The sequence below is a fragment of the Medicago sativa genome, chromosome 5, assembly GCF_051527215.1.
Source record: "Medicago sativa cultivar Bolivia chromosome 5, Bolivia_mono, whole genome shotgun sequence".
NCBI classification, from domain to species: Eukaryota; Viridiplantae; Streptophyta; class Magnoliopsida; order Fabales; family Fabaceae; genus Medicago; species Medicago sativa.
Genome location: NC_140753.1, coordinates 59800815 through 59812154, shown reverse-complemented (window position 1 = coordinate 59812154; position 11340 = coordinate 59800815). Strand labels below are relative to the sequence as shown.

The following is an 11340-nucleotide window of genomic DNA, read 5'->3' as shown; positions in this document are numbered from 1 at the left end:
GTAAGCGCAAAAACCTTAGAACCCTAAATTCTCTAAATCTTCTTCAATCATCATCAAATGGCATCATCAAGCTCGCAACGAGAAGTTTCAGTATCTACTTCACGTATGGTTCCTGAATATGACTACAGAGGAAGAAGCATGAAATTAGAAGAATGTATAACTACAAGTTTCATAAGTGTTGGATCAGGAATTTCTATGAAGAGCAAGGACTCATGCATTACTTCAAAATGTTGAATGGACCAACGTATGAAGCATTGGTCAGACACTTCTAGGTTAGAGCAAAAATTTATAACAAAGCTGCATCCATAGCTGAAGAAAGTCATATGGTTCTGCTCTATCCAGAACTGGAAGGAAAATCAAGAGAAGAAATGGGTCTTGCGCCGTTTGTTGAAGATGAAATCAGATCAAGCATCTGCGGTATTCCAGTGAGAATTGCACAATGGCACATTGTTAGCCAATATATTTTACTAGCTGTAATAAATGTGGTCAAAGTATAGTTGACCTAGATTTAAAGAAGATTCGAACAGAGTGTTGTATTGAAAGCAAATATAGGTTCGAAGATGGTAGAAGACTTCGATAGAGCAGTTTTCGAAGGTGGTTATCAACAGTTATTCTTTAAGTCAGTTTGTATTTTAAGTTTGTTTTCAAATAAGCAAAAATGTCGACTTGTGGCAGTTGTAGTTTAAATTTCAAAGAAGTGTAGTTATTTCTAGACTTAGTATAAATAGTAGTTTTTCATAGGAAAAACGGGTCACAATTCCATCATACAAACTTACACTCAAAGTATCCGTATGGAAGCGAGAAATGAGTCACAAGTTGCAATGTATGAATCTGTGTACCAACTTTTATTTAATCAATACAATTTACCCTTTTTTCTTTAAGTGTTCTTGCACTTTACTTTGTTAAGTTCGATTGAGTTCAAGTGGATTGAATTCGATTGTTTTTATTGTATTTCTTATATTTTCGACACCAAAAACACAGATATTCTAACAACAAGAACAAACACAATATGTCCTAAGATTTACTGGTTGATCTTGCAAGTTACCATTTGTAAACCAGCGGTTGTTTACGAAAATCCAACGTAAACAAATTGGCACGCCCAGTGGGACAGTTTGTGCTTTTTGTTTATAGTTTTTGTTAGAATTTCTTTTAATTCTGGTTTGTTTTGTTGTGTATGCAATTAAGAAACAAGAAATTGCTTCTTAATATGACACGCGCTAACAACCAAAAGAAAACAAATCCAACATCTTCAAATGAAGATGTGGATCAAGTGACGGTTGAAGATGATGTTCCATCCCCAGGGAATGTTAGAACATCACAGGCTGTTCCAACTAGTAATACAGTCACTCAAACATCGTCTCATGCCATGCCTTCGATGGCCACAGTAATTTCTCAAGCCATGCCTTCGATGGCTACCCAAACTTCCCATGATTATCCAAATAATACTTCTATTCAAGGAGTTTGGGATCATAGATCAATGCCATATGGTATGCCATCATCATTGATTCAAGGCTTACAAACTAGTGGTAATATGTTTTCAGAGAATTTAAATGTTTCATTACCACAACTTTTTGGTCCTGGGGTGTCTACAACATATAGAAGTCCCCAACAAAATTTAACCAACGCTTCTATGGCTGCCATTAGGCAAACTATGGAAGAAACTAATCATGATATGGTTAATATGATGACCCAACAAATTGGTACTGTCATAAATCCTTTAATTCGAGACACAAACACTAGTTATCAACGGTTGTCTGATCAAATGGAAAGAATTGCCAATTTCTTTGGCACTCCACCAATCCAAAATACCCAATTGCCTCAAAATCGAAATTTGAGGGCAATTGAAATAATTGCTGATGAACCAGTGGTTCGAAATCATGAAAATATTGTCCAACCATAAGTAGTACAACCACAAGTTCAGGCAGAACCTGAAAGACAACCCATTTTGGTTAATAGAAACCAAGATGCCGATCAAGTGGTTTTACAAGCCCGTCGGAACAATTTCGATGGTCAGAATAATATAGCGGGTATTGTCGAGGCTTTGTTAGCCCAAAATGGTTTTAATATGGGTTTACATAGACCAAATTTTGTGTCTCCTTTGTCTGAGTATGTTTTAGACGCTGAATTGCCTAGAAATTGGAAAATTCCAAAGTTTACCAAATTTGCTGGAGAAACTAATGAATCTACTGTCGAACACATTGCTAGGTTTCTCATGGAAGTAGGAAATATTGCAGAAAATGAAAATTTGAGAATGAAATATTTCCCAAGTTCTTTGACAAAAAATGCTTTTACTTGGTTTACAACTTTACCTCCTCATTCAATTTATAGTTGGAACCAATTAGAAAAAGCCTTTCATGAACAATTTTACATGGGTCAATCTAAGATTAGTTTGAAAGAATTGGCCAGTGTTCGACGTAAAAGTCATGAGTCAATCGATGATTATCTCAATAGGTTTCGTCTCCTTAAGGCTAGATGTTTTACTTCTGTTCCAGAATATGAATTGGTCGAAATGGCTGCTGGTGGCCTCGATTATTCTGTTCGAAAGAAATTAGATACCCAGTACTTAAGAGACATGGCTCAATTGGCAGACAGAGTTCGACAAGTTGAAAGACTTAAAGCTGAAAAAGCTAGAACTCATAACAAATTTCCTAAAAAGGAAAAAATTGCCTATATAGAAACAGGAGATAGTGAACCTGAATTCGATTGGGGTTTAGATATCGTTGAAGACAATGATATAAACCTAGCAGAATTAAAAGATGGACCTCCATATGCTTGTAAAATGTTGAGGCCATCCAATGGAAAAAATCCTGAAGATCCCAAGAGTGACAAATATCCTTCTAAAACTTATACTTTTGATATTACTAAAAGTGAAGAAATTTTTGATCTTTTAGTTAATGATGGCATAATATTAGTGCCACCTAATATGAAGTTGCCTCCTTTGGAACAAAGGAAGAAAAGAGGATTTTGTAAATTCCATGGTTTTTTAGGTCATAACCTATCTCGATGTACTCGTTTCAGGGATTCTGTACAAAAAGCTCTTGATGAAGGGAGGCTGAAATTCGGAGAGAAACCAAAACAGCAAGTGGATGGAGATCCTATGAAAAAGGCAGAATCCATGTTTGCTGATGTTTCTGCCAATGTGGCAGAATCCATGTTTGCTGGTATTTCTATCAATATGGTGGAAATTTCAGAGAATATTGATGCAGAAATGGTTACTGAGGACCATCAAATTGAAGAGCCAGTGGTTACTGAAGATCAATTGGCCAAGGAAATGGAGAAAGCATATCCAAAGGCTAAAGAAGATTTGGTTGATTTCTTAAACCGATGTAAAATATCTAACACCAATGCTATGCTTTGTCCTCGATGCAGTGCAGTGTTCGATAAAGAAGCTGCGAAATCTGTTGAAGGATATCAACCTCAAACAAAACGTAAAGGAGGGTGGTTCGAGAACCGTTCTAAATTTGGCTTTAACAAAAGAGGTGTTCCTTACAAGATGAAAACTTCAGAGAAGTATCAAGTGAAGAACCATAAGAAGACTTTCGTTCCTTCATCGAAGTCTCCTATTGATACTTGGGTTTTCTCTGGGGGCAAGAAAACTGGTCATTCTGCGCCTCCAGCACCACCAACAAAATGGGTAAAAAGAGCTGTCAAAGTTCCAGACCAACCAGAGAGTTCTAATCCTAACAAGTATGCTTACAAAAATAACTATAAAGGTAAGAATCCTATGACTAGAACTCAATGGCGCCGTTTTCAACGCCAGAAAAAGGAAGGAGTTTTGAAAGATGTCACTAATGGTGACAAAAGTAAGGGAAAACAACCAATAGTTTTCGAAATGGTTAAAAAACCAGCTACTGAAAGAATTTTCCCTCCGTTATCTTCTGCTTTAAACATCCCCAAAGGGGATGATGATATTCTAACTTCTACTTTTTCAGATTCTGAACCAAATCTTGACATTATATGTGTGGTTTCTGTACTACCAATTGAATATGCATATGATGTATCTTCGAAGGCCAATCATGATGATGAATGTGATTTCACTGAGGAAATGGCTCGTCATAGGCCTCTGTGTTATTATGTTATGAACAATGGCTGCATCGAAGATCAACATGCAGTGTTCGAGAAACCTGATGATAGCATGAAGCTTCATTTAAAGCCTTTGTTTATTCAAGCTAAATTAAATGGTGTTGGAATTAACAAAGTGTTAGTAGATGGTGGTGCTACTGTTAATCTCCTACCACAATCTTTTCTAAGGAAACTTGGTATTTCTGAATGTGATTTGAAACCACATAATGTAGTGCTCACTAATTATGAGGGATCTACTGGACAATCTCTTGGTGCTATCGAACTAGAATTGGTAGTAGGAAGCATAACCAGAGCAACTGTGTTTTTGGTGGTTCCTTCTAAAGCCAATTTCAATGCATTATTAGGAAGGGAATGGATCCATGCTGTAGGTGCAGTTCCTTCTACAATGCATCAAAGGATTGTGATTTGGAGGAAAGATGGTTTGGTAGAGAATATTGAGGCTGATCAGAGTTATTATTTCAAAGCTGAAGTTGATAATCAAGATATCAACAAAAAGAACTTTGACAAACAGCTTCAATTTATTGCACCATTCATGGAAAATGATGCATCAAGTTCTATGACTAAAGAAGAGAAATTCTTTGTAAAACTTGCACCAGAATGGGGTTTTCGTTGGAAAACTGAATTTGACGATGACTTCGTAGTGGTGAACAATGAAGATTGCCATGAGAAGATGCCTGTAAAGGAAACAGATTTGCTGAAGACAAGAAGTACTTCGTACAAGAGGGTTACTGATGACCAAGGATATTCAGCAAATAGAATCTCACCAACTGGGTGGGATATCAATAATTGATCAATGGTTGAGCCCAGCATATGGGAAAAGATTACGGCTTATGTAGCCGAGAAAAACTTCGATTTGGCTGAAACAGCCAAAGAAGAAGAGGTCTTCGATGCTTCAGTAAAAAATAATTCTGATGACCTCATTGATGATAAAAAATTAGACTGTATTTACGATGATGAACCTTTGGGTTTTGAAGAAGATCCAATGGGATCTACAATAAAAATGAAGGCCCAAGATCCTCTTGAAGAAGTGGATATAGGAGATGGTTCTGTAAAAAGACCAACATACATAAGTTCAAAGATTCCTAAGAGCTTCAAAGATCGAATTGTGGCGCTTTTAAAAAATTACAAGGATTGCTTTGCTTGGGATTATCATGAAATGCCTGGTTTGAGTAGAAAGGTAGTAGAGTTGCAATTGCCAATCAGGACAGACAAGAAACCAGTGAAGCAAATTCCAAGAAGGTTTGCACCAGAGATTCTACCAAAAATAAAAGAAGAGATCGAAAGACTCCTCAAATGTGGCTTCATCAGACCTGCAAGGTATGTTGAATGGTTAGCTAATGTAGTTCCTGTTAAAAAGAAAAATGGTAGTATAAGAGTTTGCATTGATTTTAGAGATTTAAATCTCGCCACTCCTAAAGATGAATATCCTATGCCAGTAGCAGAAATGTTGGTAGATTCTGCAGCAGGTTTCGAATATTTGAGTATGCTTGATGGTTATTCAGGTTATAATCAAATATTTATTGCTGAAGAAGATATTTCTAAAACAGCATTTCGATGCCCAGGGGCATTAGGATGTTATGAGTGGATAGTAATGTCATTTGGTCTTAGAAATGCTGGTGCTACATATCAAAGAGCAATGAATTCAATGTTTCATGATTTTATTGAAGATTTTATGCAAATTTACATTGATGATATTGTTGTGAAATCATCTTCTGAAAACAAACACTTAGAACATTTACGTTTATCATTCGAAAGGATGAGACAATATGGATTAAAAATGAATCCATTAAAATGTGCGTTTGGTATTTGTGCAGGTGATTTTTTAGGATTTGTTGTCCATAAAAAGGGCATCGAAATCAATCAAAATAAGACTAAAGCTATAATGGAGGCTAAAGTACCCTCTACCAAAAAAGAGTTGCAGTCTTTATTAGGCAAAATAAATTTCCTCAGAAGATTTATATCTAATCTAAGTGGCAGAGCACAAGCATTCTCGTCATTACTTCGATTAAAGAAAGAGGAAATTTTTAGATGGGAGCCTGAACACCAAAAGGCATTTGAAGACATAAAGTCATATTTATCTAATCCTCCTATTCTTTCACCTTTGTTGAAAGACAAAAAGATGAAGTTATATATAGCATCATCTGAAAGAACTATAGGGAGTATGTTAGCACAAGAGGATGAAAATGGTGTAGAAAGAGCCATTTATTATCTTAGTAGAGTTTTAAGTGATGTTGAAACAAGATATCATCCTAGTGAAAAATTATGTCTTTGTTTATATTTCTCATGTATGAAACTTAAGCATTATATAAAGCCTTTTGATGTTTATGTTTATTCCCATTTCGATATTATTAAGCACATGTTATCTAAACCTATTCTGCATAGTAGAGTTGGTAAATGGGCTTTGGCACTCACAGAATATTCTTTAACTTATCAATCTTTGAAAACTGTGAAAGGCCAAATAGTGGCTGATTTTATTGCTGATCATTCCATTGAAGAACCTGTGACTGGGGGCATCGAAACATTTCCATGGACATTATATTTCGACGGGTCTAGTCATAAAAATGGTTCTGGAATAGGTATAGTTATTGTTTCACCAACAAATGAAGTAACCAAATATAAATTTCGAATTAGCCAATATTGTTCGAATAATGAGGCAGAATATGAAGCCTTAATAAATGGTTTAGAGATTTTGCTCGAACTGGGGGCAAAATGTTTAATTATTAGAGGTGATTCTGAATTAGTACTAAAGCAAATAACAAAAGAATATAAATGCCTCAAAGAAACTTTGATAATGTATTACACTATAGTTAATGCATTACTTAAACATTTTGTTCAAATTGAAGTTCAACATGTTCCTAGAGCAGAAAATCAAGAAGCTAATGATTTAGCTCAATTAGCTTCTGGGTACAAACTTTCGAAGGAACAAGAGCAAGAGGTTATTGAAATTAAAACAAAGCGTAATTCGATAGACATTGTGCCTAACAAATTGTTAAGACCAAAACTTGGGGGCATGGAAGCATCTCAAGGATACCTTCAGAGTGCAAAATTTTCTGAAATTTTGGTCATTAACAATTTGGATGATGATGATTGGCGAAAACCCATAGTCAATTTTTTGGAAGATCCAGATGGCACAACTTGTAGAAAAGTCAAATATAGAGCCTTGAGTTATGTGATAATAGGCAATGAATTATTTAAAAAGACTCCAGAAGGAGTTTTACTTAAATGCCTTAGTGAAGCAGAAGCATATTTGGCTGTATCGAATACTCATAGTGGTGCTTGTGGTACACATCAAGCAGGCCATAAAATAAAATGGCTTTTGTTTCGACAAGGTGTTTATTGGCCAACCATGTTAAAAGATTGCATAAATTTTGCTAAAGGTTGTAAAGAATGTCAAGAACATGCTGGAATTCAAAAAGTACCAGCTAGTGAATTACATTCAATAGTGAAACCTTGGCCATTCAGAGGATGGGCTTTAGATGTAATTGGGGAAATCAAACCTAAGTCATCCAAAGGCTACAAATATATTTTGGTTGGAATAGATTATTTCACTAAATGGATAGAAGCTGTTCCACTAAAAGATGTTACTCAAGATGAAGTTATAAACTTCATTCAAAAATTTATTATTTATAGATTTGGCATACCAGAAACTATTACTACAGATCAAGGATCTGTATTTACTGGTCGAAAGATGGTAAAATTTGCTGAAGAAATAGGATATAAATTGTTGACTTCAACACCATATTATGCTCAGGCAAATGGTCAGGTAGAAGCAGCAAATAAGAATTTGATTACTATAATCAAAAGAAAAGCTAGCCAAAAGAAAAAACCCAAAGAATGGCATGAGTTTCTTTATGAAGCTTTATGGGCAGTTCGAACTTCTCCTAAAGAATCTATAAATACTACTCCTTTTCGATTAACATTTGGCCATGATGCTGTATTGCCAACAGAAATCTTACTTCAATCTACTCGAATTCAAAGACAAATTGAAATTCCAACAAATCAATATTTGGATATGATGTTGGATGAATTAGTAGATATTGATGAAGAAAGATTAATGGCTTTAGAAGTGCTTACAAAGCAAAAAGAAAGAATAGCAAAAGCCTATAACAAAAGAGTTAAATCGAAATTATTCCTGCAAGGGGACTTAGTTTGGAAAGTTATCTTGCCGATGGATAAAAAGGATCGAAGCAAGTTTTGATCCAAAAATGGCTAAAAGCCATAGTTGGAATAACCATATGGGTCCTGATACAACTAAATTCCCACCAGTTTGGGGATAATCTCTAAGATTATTAGTTGTATGGTTAAGGGTTTCATATAAAGAACCTAGAATCAGTTTGCTTAAACAGATATCTGTTCCTTCATGTAACTGACTAGCTAGACACATGAATTTCTTAGGGACTTGTACTGACCTTGAGCAAAAAACATGCATAGATAACCAGTAGGTCAAGAAAGCTACATGTTCATCTGCAGATACTTCAGCACATGTGGTATCATGGTTGTTAGCTATAAACAAACCATAGGCAGGGCTATCGAAATTTACTGAGTATTGAGAGGTGGTAACATCTGGATTAAAGGTGTATCCAGTTGGTTTTAAGCTAGTAAGGCCAGCCACATCTAAAAGGGTAGGAGTGAGCATTCCACATTTCAAGTGAAGGCTGTTGTTCGATGGGTTCCAAAAATGTAAAGCAGCAAATATCAATTCATTATGGTATTTTGGACCATATCGAGATATTTGGATGAGATCAAAAATCCCTTTCTCCTTCCAGAATTGTCCCTTTTGTTTTTGAACTTTGTGTAACCAAGCAATGTATTCTGGATAAGTTTTTGGTTCAGTCCTAATTTTGGATTTTACAAAACTTAGGTCAAAGGGACCTTTTGTGAAAATTAAAGGAGGTTGAGTTTCAATACATGGGAAAAGAGAGTTAATCTCTGGAGTTTCAGGTTCTAGAGAAATGGGGCCTAAGAATGCATGTGGAGTATCAGTACAAGGGATGATTACCTGGGTTTTCCAGATAGCTTTTTCAGCTTCATTGATCTCTAGTTCGTTCACAAAAGCAGGAGCAGCACTGGCGATTTCTTTAGTGAAATCAATGGGTTCTTTGCGATTCACATGAGAAGTTCCTGCTGCGTTCGTCATTGTTTAAGTGTTTTTGTGAGAAGTTGATGAATAGTGAAGATTTCGTGTTTAAAGATAGGAGTTGCAGAAAATTCAAAGTTTTTTCTTCGAGAGAATTTTGGCGGAGAAGAGGAACAGTGAAAGTGAAAATGAAATGGTGAAAAGTGAGAAGAGTAAAGGTGAGTTTGTTTCTATATGGACCTTTGATCATGACACATGTCAAGATCTTATTTTGACAGTTTTACCATTAAAGTGTTATCTTTTCCAATGTTAGAGAACGTGGCCCATTAACTAAGATTGTGGGGTCAGTATTTAAAGGAAATTTGAATTAGTTTTGAATTAAATACTGACATTATTCATTTCGATGGAGAATGTTAGTTATTTTTTCAAAAACGTCTTTTTCTTCTTCGGTGAAATCGAAAATGGCGTTTCTGGGGGGCAATTTGTTAGCCAATATATTTTACTAGCTGTAATAAATGTGGTCAAAGTATAGTTGACCTAGATTTAAAGAAGATTCGAACAGAGTGTTGTATTGAAAGCAAATATAGGTTCGAAGATGGTAGAAGACTTCGATAGAGCAGTTTTCGAAGGTGGTTATCAACAGTTATTCTTTAAGTCAGTTTGTATTTTAAGTTTGTTTTCAAATAAGCAAAACTGTCGACTTGTGGCAGTTGTAGTTTAAATTTCAAAGAAGTGTAGTTATTTCTAGACTTAGTATAAATAGTAGTTTTTCATAGGAAAAACGGGTCACAATTCCATCATACAAACTTACACTCAAAGTATCCGTATGGAAGCGAGAAACGAGTCACAAGTTGCAATGTATGAATCTGTGTACCAACTTTTATTTAATCAATACAATTTACCCTTTTTTCTTTAAGTGTTCTTGCACTTTACTTTGTTAAGTTCGATTGAGTTCAAGTGGATTGAATTCGATTGTTTTTATTGTATTTCTTATATTTTCGACACCAAAAACACAGAATTTCTAACAACAAGAACAAACACAATATGTCCTAAGATTTACTGGTTGATCTTGCAAGTTACCATTTGTAAACCAGCGGTTGTTTACGAAAATCCAACGTAAACACACATAGAGTCTGTTCTTAAGGCTGAAGCTTCTGGATATTAATCTGGAATTGATCTTTCAGGTGTTGCTGAAAAACGCATTTGGAAAAAGCAAGCCAACTTGGTGATATACAATTCTGAGAAGGAGAAGAAATATGTTGAATTGAGCATGGAAACTAAGATTCTTCTGAAGATTCAGAATGAGAACCTGTTTCCATGTGGTGACAGTGTGAAACCAAATTTAGCTCAGAAGGTCCTTCTCCAGCACTTCATCAAGAAGGAAAAGGTGAACGTGCCCAAATATATGTTCAAGTACCTCATAGAGTGTCTAAAACAGAGTCAGCTACTGGATAAACCCTGGGTTCCTTATGGAAGACTCTTATCAGAGATTTTCTATCAAGGAGGTGTCTTGGATTGTTTAAGCAGAACTCAAGGCTACACAGATCAGCTGCTGGATACAAAGACTGGAGCATTCATAAATGCTCAAACTCTCAAGAATATGAAGCTGATCACCAAGGTCACCAAACTTAAGACTGATCTAAGTGAATCTCTTGTTGTATCTGATCTTATGAGAGATTTTCCACCCATCTGCAAACAGGATCCTATTGAAGTGCAGATGAGGTACATCAAGGAACACTATGAGGCAACCAACAAGATCATCAGGTTGGATGAAGTACCTGAAGAAATGTTTGGTGGTGCAGTGCCTCTAGCAAAAGGCAGAAGGACTAAAAGGAAAATGACTGCAGAAGAATATCTGGAGGTTGAAAAGACTGTTAAGAAAGCAAGAGTTGCTTCTGACAAGCTCAAGATTGGTGGTTCATCAGTACCATCAATTGAAGAAGCTATTGAAGACATGGATTCTAGGTTGATCATGGATGTTGGCATTGAAGGGATTTTAAGAGAGGATTTTCAAAATTTTATAATCCTCTTAGCGGAACAAATCCCATTGAAACGAATCTTGATTAAATCATTAATCACAAATCAAACAGAACACATGCTTAAACACTTTAAGGATTCATGTGTTTACCTCTTGAAGCGCAGAACCTTTGTAGAAGAAATATCTCTGATCACGAGCAAAG

At 35.6% G+C, this 11340-nt stretch overlaps 1 protein-coding gene across 1 annotated transcript; it reads left to right on the top strand.

Annotated features, from left to right (window-relative positions):
• The first annotated feature begins 5239 nt into the window (after positions 1–5239).
• On the top strand, positions 5240–9197 carry LOC146923609 (uncharacterized). Its single transcript, XM_085711742.1, has 3 exons — positions 5240–5302; positions 6203–7678; positions 9096–9197. The coding sequence occupies exons 1-3, from the start codon at positions 5240–5242 to the stop codon at positions 9195–9197; spliced, it is 1641 nt and encodes a 546-aa protein (XP_085567868.1).
• Positions 9198–11340: the final 2143 nt, after the last annotated feature.